This window comes from Lithobates pipiens, unplaced genomic scaffold, assembly GCF_037356315.1.
Source record: "Lithobates pipiens isolate NorthernLeopardFrog02 unplaced genomic scaffold, aLitPip1_a1.2 Scaffold_19, whole genome shotgun sequence".
In the NCBI taxonomy this organism is placed as follows: domain Eukaryota; kingdom Metazoa; phylum Chordata; class Amphibia; order Anura; family Ranidae; genus Lithobates; species Lithobates pipiens.
Genome location: NW_027507764.1, coordinates 63,069,988 through 63,087,873, shown reverse-complemented (window position 1 = coordinate 63,087,873; position 17,886 = coordinate 63,069,988). Strand labels below are relative to the sequence as shown.

General features: G+C 42.2%; 1 protein-coding gene across 1 annotated transcript; it reads left to right on the top strand.

The window, feature by feature from the left end:
- The first annotated feature begins 3,428 nt into the window (after window positions 1-3,428).
- CLXN (calaxin) lies at window positions 3,429-17,489 on the top strand. Its single transcript, XM_077490812.1, has 6 exons — window positions 3,429-3,602; window positions 5,140-5,295; window positions 5,487-5,591; window positions 7,164-7,315; window positions 12,644-12,748; window positions 16,133-17,489. The coding sequence occupies exons 1-6, from the start codon at window positions 3,524-3,526 to the stop codon at window positions 16,181-16,183; spliced, it is 648 nt and encodes a 215-aa protein (XP_077346938.1). The 5' UTR covers window positions 3,429-3,523; the 3' UTR covers window positions 16,184-17,489.
- Window positions 17,490-17,886: the final 397 nt, after the last annotated feature.

Genomic DNA, 17,886 nt, shown 5'->3' with positions numbered 1-17,886 from the left:
TAGCAGTCTTCAATCTGCAGGCCTTTGCTTGCTTCTATCTGGCCCTTGGGACACTATTCCTCCCACTGACAATGATGGGACACTATTCCTCCCACTGACAATGATGGGGCACTATTCCTCCCACTGACAATGATGGGGCACTATTCCTCCCACTGACAATGATGGGGCACTATTCCTCCCACTGACAATGATGGGACACTATTCCTCCCACTGACAATGATGGGACACTATTCCTCCCACTGACAATGATGGGACACTATTCCTCCCACTGACACTAATAATGGGGCACTATTTCTCCCACTGAAGGGGCAATATTTCCACTGCTAAGACCAATAATGAGGCACTATTCCTCAAACCAAAGGGACCAGTATTCCTCCTGCTAAAACCAGTGATGGGACATTGTTTTACGCCCACTGATGCCGGGACATTTTCTTCTCACGCTGGCCACAGTGAAGCTCATCTAAAGCCTTGATAACTGTAAACTGCCCCATTTGTTTAAAAAGTTTGGAGACCCCTGCTTTTTAGCATTTATTTTTCTTTCATAAAAACATAAGGTTTATGAAAATTACATTTCTAAATCTTTTTAAGAAAAAAGAGCAAATGTGCAGACTTTAGCATCGGAAGGAGACGCAGCAACCAAAATTATATCAAAGTTTTATTACAAAAATAAAAAAATAATCTAAAACACATTAAGAGCAGAGCTCATGTACAGCATCTGTTGTCAGCGGTTTAGACATTAATGGCTGTGTGTTGAGTTATTTTGAGGGGACAGCAAATTTACACTGTTATACAAGCTGTACACTCACTACTTTACATTGTAGCAAAGTGTAATTTCCTCAGTGTTGTCACATGAAAAGATATAATAAAATACAGAAATGTGAGGGGTGTACTCACTTTTGTGAGATACTGTATGGGGGGGGGGGCACAGAGCAGTACCATGAATATATATGGGGGGGGGGGGACATAGAGCGGTACCATGAATATATATGGGGGGAGGGAGGGGACAGAGTGGTGCCATGAATATATATGGGGGGGCATACAGCAGTCCCATGAATATGTATGGGGGGGGGGGGAAACAGAGCAGTACCATGAATATCTATAGGGGGAAGACATAGAGCGTACCATGAATATATATATATATATATATATATATATATATATATAAAATATGGGACACCGAGCAGTACCATGGATATATAAGGGGAGGGACATAGCGGTACCATGAGCATATATATATATATATATATATATATATATATATATATATATATATATATATATAGGGGGGAAGACACAGAACGTTATCGTGTATGTGTGTGTGTGTATGTATGTGTATATATATATATATGGGAACACAGAGCAGTACCGTATGTGTATGTGTCTGTATATATATATATATATATATATATATATATATATATATATATACACACACAAACACAGTACCGCTCTATGTCCCTCCCATATAGATATTATATACAATATGTATATGGGGGGGACACAGAGTGGTACCGTGTGTGTAGATAGATATAGATAGTGGATGCAGAGCAGTGTTATGAATATATATGTGGGGGCATAGAGCGGTCCCATGAATATATATGGGGGGGGAACCAGTAGTGACCAGTATGAGAGAGTGAGAGCGATAACACCAAATTTAACACACCTGCTTCCCATTCACACCTGAGACTTTGTAACACTAACAAGTCACGTGACACCAGGGAGGGAAAATGGCTAATTTGGACATTTTCACTTAGGGGTGTACTCCCTTTTGTTGCCAGTGGTTTAGACATTAATGGCTGTGTGTTGAGTTATTTTGAGGGGACAGAAAATGCACACTGTTATACAAGATGTACACTCACTACTTTACATTGTAGCAAAGTGTCATTTCTTCAGTGTTGTCACATGAAAAGAGAGAATAAAATATTTACAAAAATGTTAGTGCACTCAGAGGCGTACTGTGTGTGTGTGTGTGTGTGTGTGTGTGTGTGTGTGTGTGTGTGTATATATATATAATATATGCGCAACAAAAGATTTGCCCTAAATGAGGTGGGCACCATTTGGCCGAGCATCATAGCAGTAATTGAAGTATATGCGTTTATTCAGGTAAAAGTCATGCATACATTGGTATCATCAGCAATGGGCAGTTGTAAAACGACATACATGTGAAATAGACAATCATAAATGAACGATAAGCATGTAAAACACAGGCATTGGTATACCCTAAGAGTGGAAAACGAGATTCACAAGCATCTAGTGTTACTGATGCGTTTCGTGAGACCCAGCTCGCTCTTCAGGGGTTGATGCGTGTACAGATGTACCTAAGATAGAAGAATATTAACGGGTAGGTGGTATAGTATAGATGGAGTAGTTTCAGAGTGTGGGAGCCATAATATGGGGTCAGGCCAGGACAGCAGGTGTCTCTGGTTTGCCACACCGCGTCCCGTTTGGCTCTGTCTCCATGGTTCCTGGTTGAGACACCTGCTACCTCTGGGAACTGCACTACTCCATCAATACTATACCACCTACCCATATATATTCTTTTATCTTGGGTACAATCGTACATGCATCAGCCCCTGAAGAGCGAGCTGGGTCTTTTGCGAAACGCGACGGGTACACTACGGTTTCCACTCTTGGCGTATACCAATGCCTGTGTTTTACATGCTTATCCATTTATGTACCTTTGTCTATTTTACATGTATGTTGTTTTACAACTGACCATTGCTGATGATACCAATGTATGTATGTATGACTTTTACCTGAATAAACGCATGTACTTCAATTACTGCTATGATGCTTTTTGGCCAAATGGTGTCCACCTCATTTACAATCCCATTAGGGCAAATCTTTTCTTGCATATTTCAGGGACAGAGGTGGGTGACTCCAGACCACTCCTTTTTATTTTTTTCCATGTATGTATGTGTATATATAAAATATGGGAGATATAGAGCAGTACCGTGTGTGTGTGTGTGTGTGTGTGTGTGTGTGTATATATATATATATATATATATATATATATATATATGGGGGACATATAGTGGTACCATATATATATATATATATGTGGGGGAGAAACACAGAGCGGTACCATGAATATATATATATATATATATATATATATATGGGTGGCCCACATAGAGCGGTACCATGAATATATATGGGGGGCACAAAGCTAGTGGACTGCAGGCCGCTTATTTCATCCGCTGTGTCCGGAGGAAGGCGCAGAGATCTAGAGAAGGATCAGAGCCGTCCTACTTCTATCAGGATTATACCATCCACTGTGCGATTGACTGCTGACCCCCGCACTCTGCATAACAAGCACAGTAAACCAGAGGAGCGGACCCCCCTCCCCTACCGCTCTAATGAATGAGTCCAGCACCGCCCACATTTCTCTTTTTTTCCGGATACAAGTGATCGTAAGGCGGATTAGTAGCTGATTGGTGCGCTTATCGCCATGGTGACGGCTTGTTGTAGCGTCCATTAGTTTCGACATCCCCTCACCGCCGAGACACCCGGAGCGCCCGCAATGTCCCATCCCGCCACCGCCATGACCCGCAAGAACCTACAGAAACTGGCCGAGAGCCTCAGCCGGTCCGCCAGACACTGTAATACCCCCAACTATTATCACACCCTCCTCACTAGTCATCATTTATTATTATTATTAGGGGGGGGGTTAATAGTAGTAGTTCTATTAATTATTTGGGTCTCGATTATTCTTAAATGTAGTAGTTCTGTTATTATACTATATGCTATACTATATTATTAGTAGTTGTAGTAATAGATTTAATAATTAAGCCCCCCCAGTACTTTTTTTGTTATTATAAAGCTGCTGTTAGTATTAGTAATTTCATCAAGTTTATTTTTGTTTAGATGAATATTTGTTATTATTATTGTTTTTAAGTTATTGTTATTATTATTATTATTAATAAGTGTTAATAATAATAATACTAAAGTTTGCCTTTGTCCAGTTGATATGTATTGTTAGTGTATTTTGGAGTGGTTTCCCTTCACGTTGGAAGGGATTCCCCCTCACATTGGAGGGATTTTCTCACCTTGGAGGGATTTCCCCTCACATTATAGGGGATTCCCTTTATCTTGGATGGAATTCCCCCACCTTGATTTCTCTTCACATTGGAGGGATTTCCCCTAATCTTGGAGTGGATTCCCTTTACCCTTTATTTTTATTTCACACAGCAGAAGCCGATTGGCCAGTGCACAGTACCCGATGTCTGTCGGCAGCCGCCAATCGTTAGGCACAGAGACCGAACAGCGATGTAAACAAGGCTGATCTCCGTTCTGACAGGAGGGAAGGGATGGAATTTGTGTCCCTGCAAAGTGTAGAAGAAATGCCATCTCTTCCCCTAGTAAAAGCACCTCCCACACAGCGTAGTAAAAACACTGGCTAGGCACACATTTAACCCTTTGATCACCCCTGATTTTAACCTCTTCCTAGCCAGTATCATTCGTACAGTGACAGTTCATATTTCTTTTTTTTTTTTCTTTTTTTTTTAGCACTGATCACTGTATTAGTGTCACTGGTTCCCAAAAAGTGTCAGTGTCAGAATGTCCTCCACAATAAGTTGCTGATTGCTGACATTACTAGTAAAAACCAAAATAAATAAATAAAAATATCCCCTATTTTGTAGACACTATAACTGTTACGCAAACCAATCAATATACGCTTATTGGGATTTTTTTTACCAAGAATATGTAGCAGAATACATATTGGCCTAAATTTCTGAAGAAGTTTTTTTTTTTTTTTTCATTTTATTTTATTTGATATGTTTTATAGCAGAAAATTAAAAATATTGCCCCCCCCCAAATTGTCAGTCATTTCTTGTTTATAGGGCAAAAAATTAAAACCGCAGAGGTGATCAAATATCACCAAAAGAAATCTCTATTTGTTGGGGAAAAAAAAGGACATTTTATTTAGGTACAGCAGTGTCATATTGCAAAAAGTGGCCTGGTCATGAAGGGGGGGTAAACTTTCCGCAGGTGAGGTGGTTCAGTCACCATGTTACCTTGAGTGTCTGTCCTAATGAAGCCATGAATGTAAAAGGTGAGTGTGTCGTCATCATCGTCATTTATCTAACAATCCATATCAAATTTTTAAAAAAATTGTAATTTATCCATCTCTCACAGTCACCAAGAACGAAGTGGAATATCTCATTCGACTTTACAACACAATAGTGGGCCGGCCGATCGATCCGAACACCAGAGGGGGAATAGACCGGAACACCTTCAGGAATATCTTACACAACACGTTCACCATGACAGATGACATGATTATGGACAGGGGTGAGTTCTAACCACGCTGTGCTGTAACACAAAGCAACCAATCAGCAGTCATCTTTCAGCGAGCACAGACAAGGGAAATCTGGTTGCTGTAGGTTGCGCTGTGTATGTGATTGCGCTCCTTGGCCTGCATTGATACATCTCTATTTCCATTTGTACGATGAAAAGATTATTTTTTTCTCTCTTGTTTCCAGTGTTCCGTGCATTCGATAAAGACAACGACAGTTACATCAGTGTGACGGAATGGATCGAAGGATTATCTGTGTTTCTGCGTGGGACATTGGATGAAAAAATAAAATGTAAGCATTACAACACAATCCCTACCAGGAATTCTTTGATTTCCCAAAGCTGAACTCCGGGGGAAGTTACTAATTGTCTCTCATACTTCCTGTCCCAAGCAAAGCCAAGTGACTGATTGGGTCTGAGATTCCCAGGTCCTCCAATGACAGCAACATAAATACATCATCTCTGCCATTTGAAGGCGCTACACTTCTCAGTGTAGTCTGATATCTAACATTGCAGAGCTGTCATCAGAGCAATAGGTGATCATCCACTGGGGATAAATGTTCCCATGACAAGTGTTCCCTTCACTGGAACTAAGGGGCCAAGCCCAGCCCCTGGAAAACAACCCCCACACCATAATCCCCCCTCCACCAAATCATTGGGACCAGTGCACAAAGAAAGGTCCATAAAGACCTGGATGAGTGATTTTGGGGCGGAGAAACTTGACTAGCCTGACCTCAACCTGATAGAACACCTTTGGGATGAATTAGAGTGGAGACTGTGAGCCAGGCCTTCTTGTCCAACATCAGTGCCTGACGTCACAAATGCGCTTCTATAAGAATGGTCAAACATTCCCATAGACACACTCCTAAACCTTGTGGACGGCCTCCCCAGAAGAGTTGAAGCTGTTATAGCTGCAAAGGGTGGGGAAAACTCAATATTGAACCCTACGGACCAAGACTGGGATGCCATTAATGTTCATGTGTATGTAAAGGCCGGCGTCCCAATACTTTTTTAATATAGTGTTTTTAACCCAATGGATAAGCATTGTCTGCCTCTCAAACAGATGACAGGTACCCTTTAGGCTTCATGCACACTGGGGCTCTTGTAAACGCTTTTCTCCTGGCAGAATAAAAGAAGCTGCAAAAACGCTCATAAGGCATTGTTTTTTAAACGCATTTGGGTGTGTCAAGTGCTTGAGCATTCATTCCTTTCATTGGCCAGAATATTCATTTATTTTGGTCATTGAAATTAGAAAAAAAAAAAACGCTTAGTGTTAAAATGCGTTTAGGAGCTTCAGGTGTTTTTTTATTTTTTTTGTTTTAACCACTTGAGATCTGGGCTATAGCCGAATGGCAGCTACAGCGCGGACCTGCATTGCCAGGACGACATCAACAGATCTCAAATGGTTAAAACAAAAAAAAAACACCTGAAGCTCCTAATTTATGAATTAGGCTCAGCATCAAACATGTGTGTTACCTAGGGCAGCTTGAATGCAGATTGATACCTCTCCATTAAAGCATTTTGATATTTGCATAACTCCTCCCAAGAGCCATCCTACCACTTGTATCATCACTGAGAGCTCTTGAGAGGAGTACTGAGGCAGGGCGCTGTGATGTTTTCAGGAAGCTATATACAGCACCCTGACAGCCCCTCCCACCAGCCGTGATCTGCCTCCATAAAGAAGTACAGAGACCCAGTGATCTCATCACTGGCTCCATAATTAAGTAAATAACCAAATTGGAAAGCTTTCAGCCTAATTGGTTATGGCCTATAGCACTTTACACTGTTGCTTGAATGAACCTAATTAGGCTCAATTCACTAAGCTCTAACGCATGTGTTCTCATTTTTTCTTTTTTCCCCCAAAGATTGTTTTGAAGTATATGATCTGAACAGTGACGGTTACATCTCTAGGGAGGAGATGTTCCATATGTTGAAGAACAGTCTTCTCAAGCAGCCTACAGAGGAAGATCCAGATGAGGGTATAAAGGACCTGGTGGAGATAACCCTCAAGAAGATGGTGAGCAGTTAGCTACTTGTTCTGTCGATCGGTGCTGTGGTGCATGGCATTGGGTTTATTTGTTCGTTTTGGAATGACGGAGAATTTTGCAGGCCCCACGATTCACCCGAACACTGCTGCTGAACTGGTTGGTTGGAAGAGACAAAGAGCACACAGAGGTTCCCCCCCTGGCACATGGAACTCAATGTAATCAGAAAAACAGGGAGCAGAGATTCATCAGTGAAGGAAAGATGGCTGAACTGACCCGCTTGAGACACAAAACTGAGCTGACAGAGAATGCACAGGAAGGGTGGAAGGTGCCTGCTTTAGCCCAGACCAGTGCCATGGAAGGGTCAGTTCAGCCGGCAGGCCACGCGGCTTCCCTTGCCTTCCCAGTGCCGCTGTTCTATCGAATAGTGCGACCCCGTCGGATAACGCCTCCGACAATCTCCGCATGGGCAGTACACAATGTCACTACAGCTGATATGTTGATCAGCTGGCGTGACGTCAACACTGCGCATGTGCAGATTGTCAGAGGCATTATCTGATAATCTGCAAAGTGAGAATGTAATCGTCAGATTCTGCCTGGCTCTCTGCTCATGCGAGAGAATTGACCGATTACGTGACACACAGATGTTTGGGTGTTGCAGGGCGGTCACCATCCTGCGACACAGCAAATGGCACCGTCCTGCAACACACTAAAACCCGCCCTTCAACACACAGAGAACGATTACATTCTCCCTTTGGAGATCGTCATATAATGCCTTCAACGCTGTACACATGCGCATTGTTTTCCTCACGCCAGCTGTTCAACATATTAGCTGGAGTGATGTACCTTACTGCGCATGCGCAGTTCGTCTGAGGCTTTATCTGATGGGATGCACTATTCGATAGAACACCGGCTCAAGCTTCACTAGTAAGGATGGGCTTAGGCGTCTTTGCAACTCCACGTGCCCGCACCCCGCCAGGAGGCTTACACTCCGCAGCGCTAATCACAGGCAGCAAGACATTTGCCGATCTCTGCAGCCGCGGATCGGGAAATGTCTCACTGCTTGTTATTAGCACTGCGTCAGCTTCCTGGCGGGATCGGGCACGTGGAGCTGCCAACACGCCTGAGCCCATCCTTATTTACTAGCTATCTGCATGGACCTGACTTGCCACCTCAGTTTCATTATACTGATAGTTATTCATAGGCTGTTTTCTTCCGTTTTTAAGGCTGGGTTCACACTGCTGCGGGGGGAGATCCGGATGTGATTCGCACCGCAAATCACATCCGATCTCCGTAGCGATGCGAGTTCAGCCATACAGATAGTATGGCTGAATTCGCATCGCTCCCGCAGCAAACTCGCACGGGACCCTTTTTTTGGTCCGCAACAAAATCGGATCGCATGGGGGTTCACACCATGCGATCCGATTCCTGTGCGAGTCGGCAGATCGCACTGCGATTTGCGGACGGATCTGGGGGTGTCATTAACATATCATTGACACTCCCAGCCGTCCGCATAGGGCAGTGTGAACTGCCGGCGGGAGTAATGCGATGCGGGAAAACGCCGCGGATTTGCGGCGTTCCCGCATCGCAGCGGTGTGAACCCGGCCTAAAGGTGAAACTAAACCCATCGATGTTAACGGTTTAAAAAAAAGTTATATTTTGGCATGTCAGGGATGCTAACTGTCACATTTGATTGTGTTCTCAACCAAACTGTCATACCATCAAATATCTGGTTCATAACTGATCACATGTGCAGCACCATGACAGTTACAGATCAGAGGCTACGATGGCAGCTTTCTTGGCTGAAAAGGAGAAGAGCGTTTAGTTCCACTTTTAACCACTTCTCGTCTGGAGGGCATACATGGGCCCCCCTCGTTTCAGTGGTTCTCATTCTCTTCAGCCGGCAATTCCCTTCACCATAAGAACAATCATAGCGGCAGTTCAGCTCCCCCCTCCCGCTGATGCTTCGCCAGGCTCGTCCTTGCGATCAGCGAGCCGGATAAGGAATCCACCAGCGGCGGAAGTTAACCATAGATATTTCTGGCGAGCAGATGGTCTCTCGAAAGGCCGGGCACAACGTTATGATGTCACACCCGGGCTGACAGTTGTAAATAGTGCCATATATACTCAGCTGGAAAGCCGAGATTGTCCTGGGGTTTTTTTTTTTTTTTTTATCTCAGGCTTTCCAGACTGGAGGAGAGTTGTGGGGTCTTATTGACTCCATATCTCTCCATAAAGAGGACCTGTCACACACTATTCCTATTACAAGGGATGTTTACATTTCTTGTAATAGGAATAAAAGTTTCTTTAAAAAAGGTTTTTTTTTTAATCAAAGTGTAAAAATCTAAAAATCTAAATTAAAGCGTCCCCGTCCCCGCACACAGGTGTGATCACATATGTTAATCGCGCGAATTGCGCTGCGCAATAAGGACGCTCCCCGCTGCCTCTGGGAGCTGTGTGTTTCCCAGCAGGCAGCGGGGCACTTGTGGGAAGGGGCGGGCACTTGCGGAAAGGGGCGTAAGTTACGCCCCTTTCCGCAGAGAGCTGTCCCGGAAGTGGGTGCAGTTACCTGGATTATCCAGGTAACTGCACCCCCCTCCCCCCTGAAAGGTGCCGATTGTGGCACCGGAGGGGGGGAGGGTTCCGATGAGCGGAAGGTCCACTTTAGGGTGGACCTCCGCTTTAAAGTTTCCTTCATTGATGGAGCTGTGCTCCCCTGTTTATCTGATTTACATATTGCTTGGATTTGGTGGATCTTCCCTGATCACTCACCAGGAGCAGAGGGATGCATTTAACCCCTCCTATCCCAGTCTACATCAGCATTGGAATGTTAGGATTTTTTTGTTATTGTAATTTTTTTGTTATATTAGATAGTTAAATAAATCATTATATTATACTGAGTTATTATTTTAAGCCCCTTTATCAGCTGGGATCACAGACATTAAGAGTGCCACATGTATTATTAGTTTTTTATTTTTTATTTTTTTACATGGAGCCCTTGTGTCCTTGTAGCACTGGACGTTACATCCATAACTGCAGATTGTGACGGGATGGTCCCTGTGTTTAGCATTTTAAGTGACAGCCAGGGATTATAGCAGTGTTTCTCAACTCCAGGCCTCAAGGCGCCCCAACAGGTCATGTTTTCAGGATTTCCATTATTTTGCACAGGTGATCTGATCAGTTTCACCGCCTTAGTAATTACCACAGCCGTTTCATCTGAGGGAAATCCTGAAAACATGACCTGTTGGGGCGCCTTGAGGACTGGAGTTGAGAAACACTGGATTATAGACCCTTCACTGTGTACTCTGTATATTGGAGAGCTGATATTATCTTCTATCATGGCACTCTATTTACCAATCACTATCCCTGGTATGTCCTTCTCTCAGGTCTCCCTATGACCTACAATGTTTTTTTTATTTTTTTATTTTTTTGAGCATTATACCTGGAGTGCATTATACACGCAGTGCAGTGAGTATTCCAGGCTCCACTCTCAGCTGTAAGGTGCCAAGGATAAAGCCACTTTTTGGGACGATGTAACTTCCGCATGTCCAAATGTTCCATCAACAATGCCTGAAAAAGAGTATAGAGAATACAGAAGAAGATAACAATAGAGAGATAAGGGTCAGCTCTGATCAGGCAGTGCTAGAGGAGTGCAAACAGCCCGTTGAGTCTTTCCATATTGTGAAAGTATACCGCCCCCTAGGGATGAGCTTGGGTTTGACCCGAACCGTTGAAGAATTTTTCAATGCAGGACTTATCAGCTGCAGGTGCGGTATTCCTATTCCCCACCATTCAGCTACAGTATACATGCACAAAGAGCCAGAGATGTTCAAGGCATCACTGACCAGATATGGTCACACAGCCATATAGTCCAATGTCATTGATAATATGGCCATATACGGTCTATGATGTCATGATCATCCCCTCTTCTTTGTGAATGTGTAGCTGAAGGGTGGGGAATACTAGACATGTGCAGTTCGTTTCGAATTTAAATTCTGCCAAATTTTTCGTAATTCATATGTATTCGAATTTCCAAATTACAATGGTAACGAATTTAAACAAATACGAAATTAAAAATCAACATTTTGGATGAAATTCTAATACAAATAGTTTTCAAATTGAATTTCCGAAGAGAATAAAATAGAATAGAAAATAAAGGAATAGAAAAGAATAAAATAGAATATAATAGCGTAAAATAAAATAGAAAAAAAAAGTAGAATAGAATAAAAAAGGGGAAAGAATAGAGTCAAACAGAACAAAATAAAATAGAAAATAAAGGAATACAATAGAACAAAAAAAAATTTAATAGAATATAACCATCTTCTGAAATTCAAATTTCAAATAGAATAAATTTGAAGAGAATAGAAAAGAATAGAATAGAAAATAAAAGAATATAACCATTTCCCAAAATTCTAATAAAATACATTTGAATTCAAATAGAATAGAAAATAAAAGAATAGAATTGACTAGAATAGAAAAGAATAGACTAGAAAAAAACCCCAATAGAATAGAAATAATATAACCATCTTTTCAAAATTCAAATAGAATAGAAAAAAATTGAATAAAATAAACAATAGAAAAGAATGGAATATAACAATATAACCGTTTCCTGAAATTTGAATAGCATAAATTAGAATTTCAATATAATAGAAAAAAATTATTATACTGTATTAGAAAAAAATAGAATAGAAAATAGAGAAATAGAATAGAAAAAAATAGAATAGAATGAAATTCAAATTTGAAGAGAATAAATTTGATTTTGAGAATGGCATTTGGTTCGATTGCAATTGGAATAGAATTTGATTTGAATTTGAAAAATTGAAACTGATTCAAATTCGATAAACAAAACAAATTTATGTAAACAACAAAGAAAAACAAATGTTATATTTCTGCGCATGTCTAAGGCCAGAAACTGATTAGCCCAGCATTCGGTGTTTGGCTGATTCTAAGGTCATCCCCACTGTTCACATTATGGCATAAGCAGGAGAATTACAGTTGCTCTTCAGGGTGTATTTCTAGTCAAAACTTCTCCAAAACCTCTATGAAATATTTATGACTTTTCTCCTGACGCAGTGTTGATGGCACAGAGACATGAGATTAGGGGAAATGTTTCCAACAGGAACACAGGAATAACTTTTTCAGGGAATATCCATGTCAGTATTGGAAGGTCCTCGATTCCTTGCATTGTAGGTTTCCTTTAACATGCATTCTCAGGATTACCTACTTTTTCCGTAACATGGAATTATATGAGGGGTGTATTCGTTGTAATGTACAGCGATAACTGAATGATATATATCAGCCTCTCTGCTTTGCTCATACACACTCACGTGACACGTCTCCGTATTTTGTCTCCCCTCCAGGATCACGATCACGATAGCAAACTGTCCTACACGGATTTTGAAAAAGCTGTCCTAGAGGAGAACCTGCTTCTGGAAGCCTTTGGGACGTGTCTCCCCGACAGCAAGGTGAGAGGCAGGACCAGTATCTGTATTTTCACAGGAATAGCTTACAGCGGAACCTACATAGCATTGCCAAAAACACCATTTCATTCATTTTTATTATTCAAAGCAATCTCCCCCAATCCCTCCATGTCTCCATACTTTATCTTACAGAGAAATCACTTTGAAAAACATTCCCCTAGCATTTCTGGCTGTGACCATATTGAGTATGATTAATGTAGCATTTACATCCTGGAATCCATCTGCTCTTAGCTCAGGTATAAAGGCAGGAGGGTGTGCTTAGCTGAGAAAACCCCTCCTGAAGACTCCTGGGATATAGGACATAATTTGCCTAGGCCTGGAAACCAGAAAGTAACTGAAAAAAAGGTTTAAAACAAGTAAATTGAATATACTTTCATATGTATTTACTAATGCTAGCAGCATGATCATTAAAAATAGTCAATGTTGGTTTAGAGAGTGAAGTTCTTCTAATACCAATGCTTCTCTTAAAGCAGAGTTCTACCCAAAAATTGAACTTCCGCTTTAAGGGAAAGTGACCCACTGACATGCCACATTTGGCATGTCATTTTTTTGGGGGGTGGTGGGGGGGAAGCGGAGTGAATACTCTCTTTTTAGAGGGTCCCAGCTCCCACTTCCTCCCAGTGCACCGCAGCACCGGAAGGAAGTTCACCTCTCCCCCCTCCCTCTTTGCAATCATTTGGGACACTTCACAGGTCCCAGGTGATTGCCCGGCCAGTCATGGCGCGCCACGCGGCTCGCACATATGCGCAGTGTGTGCCTGGCTGTGAAGCCCACAGTGACTATGCCGGCACCGCAGAGAGGAGGGGGAGTGGATCGGGGGGGTTCCTTCCCCCGCATCGCTTGACCCTGGGACAGGTAAGTGTCCGATTATTAAAAATCAACAGCTGCAATATTTGTAGCTCCTGACTTTATTTTATTTTATTTATTTAAGTGGAACTCCGCTTTAAAGGAGAAGTATAGCCAAGTTAGCTGTTTTGGCTCTACTCCTCATGGGAAACACAGGAGTGCAGTTTGTTCTGCCCTCTTGTTACCTGATTTGAGTCAACAGCAGGCTAAAGCCCACTGATGACTGACGTCACTGAGCCAGTCCAGGCTTGGGAAAGATCCCAACTTTAAATTTGGGATCCAGCCAGAAGCCTGGACTAGCACCAGTGTGCTGCTGAGAACCTGAGCCAGCCTCTCCCACCACCCCTCCAAAGCCCAGCCCTCCAGTGAGGCTGGAGGGAAAGAGCAAACTGACAGTTACGGCTCCCTGTGCAGAGCGGAGGGTGAGAACTAATCGATCACTGGTGCATTGGATCAATTCTGCATCCACCTAGGGGAGTATAGATCTTTATTTTTTTCCAAAAGCCATACTTCTTTTTTAACCACTTCAATACAGGGCACTTTCACCCCCTTCCTGCCCAGGCTATTGCTCAGCTTTCAGCGCTCTCGCACTTTGAATGTCAATTGCGCGGCCATGCAACACTATACCCAAATTAATTTTTAATCATTATCTTCACACAAATAGAGCTTTCTTTTGGTGGTATTTTTATCACTGCTGGGTTTTTTATTTTTTACAAAAACAAAAGACCGAAAATGCTGAAGAAAATAAAACGTTTTCTGTCAGTAAATTTTGTAAATAAGTAATTTTTCTCCTTCACTGATGGGTACTGATTAGGAGGCATTAATATGGCCCACTGATAGGTGGCACTAGTGGGTGTCAGTGCTGGGGCTTTAGTATAATCAGGGCACTGATGATCAGTGCCCTGATTACCGATCCTGGTATCCCCTGCGAAGAGATGCCGCCAATCAGCTCTCTTTAGCACACACTCTGCCAGTATGAGGAAAGAAGAGTCGATTACTGGCACTTCCGCATTTACATGTGAACGGCTGTGATTGGACACAGCCGGTCACATGGTTAAAGAGCCACGTCATTGGGTCTTTGGAGATCAGGGCCGCAACATGTCCTAGGACAGTGATGGCGAACCTTGGCACCCCAGATGTTTTGGAACTACATTTCCCATGATGCTCCTGCACTCTGCAGTGTAGTTGAGCATCATGGGAAATGTAGTTCCAAAACATCTGGGGTACCAAGGTTCGCCATCACTGTCCTAGGAACACAGTGTGGACGTGAAGTTTCCACCTCCCGCGAGAGCAGCTGTTTTGTGGCAATGTCATCCCAGAATGAGAACAGCACTGCTCCTTCATCATTTGACAGTGGGCGGGTGGCGAGTGGTTAAGCTGGGTAGACACGGACTGAAAATGTTGATTTGGCAGGAAGTGGCTGACTTTCTACCCATTTGTTCTTATGAGTTCTTTTGAATGGGCATGCTGGAAAGCCAGCATACGATTAGCGCTGTCAGCCAATTGCATTCAAGAGCTGATCAGTGTGTTCAGGTAAAGGGGGTCCCCCATCAGAACACAAAGGCACAGAGGGGGGTTTCGCCGTACTAACATCACTTGTGTTTTTTCGTTCAGCTCACGGAGTGGAGGGCTGAGTGTGTACCCAGCTTTAGGAGTGGGATCATTTTGTAAGAATCTTCAAGAATAAATCTCTCACTGAGAATAAAAGGCGCCAGCTGATGATCATTGGTATCACCACATAATGGAGATCTTTGTCCTTTTATTCCCATCTCAGCTGGTCCACTTTTTGCAAAGAGAATAGTAAATGCACCCATTTCAGTAAAAAAGAAATGCTCATTTATTATTGTTTTGCATAGGTGCCTGGAAAGCTATACAATCACAGTCAGTGTATAGTGGGTGCAATGCTCTGCCTCCTGTAGACATTGGTCTATACAGAGCTGCAGGAGTGTCAATGGACTACAAATTCGCTGATGTCTCCACATTCATACTCCTTTGGGAACTGCGAGTCCCACTGCAGACAAGATCCATTTTTTTATTCAGAGTCCTGTAACTGAATGATGCAAGTGGGTTGAGCCATGCTGAGTTCAAATTTGATAGGAACCAATAGGGTGAAACACCCTTAGCTTCTGTAGGAGGGGACTGCAGACTCTCACCATGCTTTATGTTATACCCCAAGTAGGGCAATATCAGCAAGTCAGATGAAGCCCATCTCACCTTCAGGCTCGACAACATCCAGCTTCAGCTAGCTCTTTCCTCCCCGTCCTTACTGCCCCTGGTCCATCCCTTTCATTGATTCGACTTCAGTTCTATTAAGCAGCTTGCCTAGGAACCCCCCTCCACAAGACTGACATCTGCAATCATATCTGTCAGGGGATCTAATATAAAACAGAACATTTTGGCTGAAGCTTTAAAGCTCAGAGCTGAACTTCTGTCCCACCTCAGCATAGCCCAATGCATACTGTGATGTATATTTCAATGAGCTTTATTTGATGTATTTTGGACAATGTTTTTTTTCTCTTGCAGAGTATCATGGCGTTCGAGAGACAAGCGTTTGCAGAGCCAAGTGAATCATAAATATTAATGGTCAGCAAATACATCTAAAAATCTCCATCATACCACCAATTACAGAACTCTGCAGTGGACTTTGTCTGAGTCTTTAGAAGTCGTTATGGAAGTTAATGATCAGTTCAGCCAAAGTGGATTTTTTTTAATTGTGGGACTCACTAGATTCCTAGATCTTTTAGGGGCTCCTTCTGTGACATCTCTGCCTTAGCTACTCCCATCTGCTGTGGTTATTATCAGGACTCTCTTGCCCTGTTGGCCTTTCTCAACCCCCCCCCCCCCCCCTTAAAGGCACCCACGCTGCCCTTGATATAAACACACATAGCTTTTTTTTCCCCATTTGCTGACATCACTGGGTCTTCCTATTCTGTGGTGGCAGCGAATGGTTGTCATTCCTTTAGCACTCTAAGCCCAGGCTGATATGTTGACTGCCCCGCAAAGGGCGGGTCCAAGACATCCAGGGCTGGGCAGAAGTGGCTGGCCATCATTAACCTCAGGAGACTGGTAGCATCTAGTGGCTGAAAGTAATTACTGCAGACAACTCTTAAAGTGGAAGTAAACTCCCCTATCGTTTTCAGCCAAGCAAGCTGCCATCTTTGCCTCTGTTTAATCTTCAACTGCTTTGGTGCTGCACATGTGATTCGTTATGACACCAGCCATTGGATGGTTTGATAGTTTGGCTGACAGCACAGCCAATGTATAGTTAGCATTCCCAGCATGCCTTTTTTTTTTATTTATTTTTTTAAATCGATGGGTTTACTTCCACTTTAAATACTGAAGATAAATATTGCAGCTAGGGCTGCAACTAACGATTATTTTCATAATCGATTAGTTGGCCGATTATTGTTTCGATTAATCGGTTAATAACCTTTTAAAAAAAAAAAAAAAAAAAGTGGGTCAAATTGACATTAATTTTCAATCACAGTGACGGGAAAATTTAGAAATAATAGAAAACTTCTTAGTCAAAGGAATTTTCAGACAGTGTATGTGGTTTTCGTTCAGATATTACATTCATTTTAAAAACAAGTGAAAATTTCAAAAAAATTTTGTCTGAATATTCTCATCCAAAAATTGATCTGTGTGGCCAGCATAAGGCTCGGTACACACCTATGCAGTTTGCTTTTGATCTGTTTCTGCAGTGCTTTTTGCTGTGCGTTTTGATTTCTGCTCATGTGATTTTACTGCAATGTGCAGTTTTGCATTTTTTTTGTGCAGATTAAAAAACACAAATTGCTGCAAAAATACATTACATGCTTTTCTGCAGCTTCTCCATTGAAGTGTATTGAACCAATAAAGCACCATTTTGCGTTTAAAAGTCCCTGACCCTTTCAGATGTGACCGTGTCCCATAGGAAATCATGTAAATGAACTGTAGTGCATTTCTGCAAAAAGCACCAAAAAACACAGATGTGAACCAGATATAACACGTTTAGTAACATAATGGGGTTAAAAAAACGAAACTTAGCCCTTTATAGTAGAAAAAGCAGATAATCACTGCTATAAGGGGTTCACTTTTTACTGTAGTAATATTTACAGTAATGATTATTTGCTCTTTTTGTACTATAAAGGGCTCATTTTAGTTTTCTTTAACCCCATTATGTTACTGGCCGATTAATCGATTATGAAATTAATAGATTACTATTTTCATAATCGATTAGTTGTCGATTAATCGATTAGTTGTTTCAGCCCTAATTGCAGCAGAAGCTCTTTCACTTT

What these genes read in the sequence shown, in the direction of transcription:
- CLXN (XM_077490812.1), top strand. Translation starts at nt 3,524, where the DNA reads ATGTCCCATCCCGCCACCGCCATGACCCGCAAGAACCTACAGAAACTG. An exon ending in TGACATGATTATGGACAGGG is followed by an intron (nt 5,296 to 5,486) that starts GTGAGTTCTAAC and finishes TCTTGTTTCCAG; the next exon opens with TGTTCCGTGCATTCGATAAA. An exon ending in AGATAACCCTCAAGAAGATG is followed by an intron (nt 7,316 to 12,643) that starts GTGAGCAGTTAG and finishes TCTCCCCTCCAG; the next exon opens with GATCACGATCACGATAGCAA.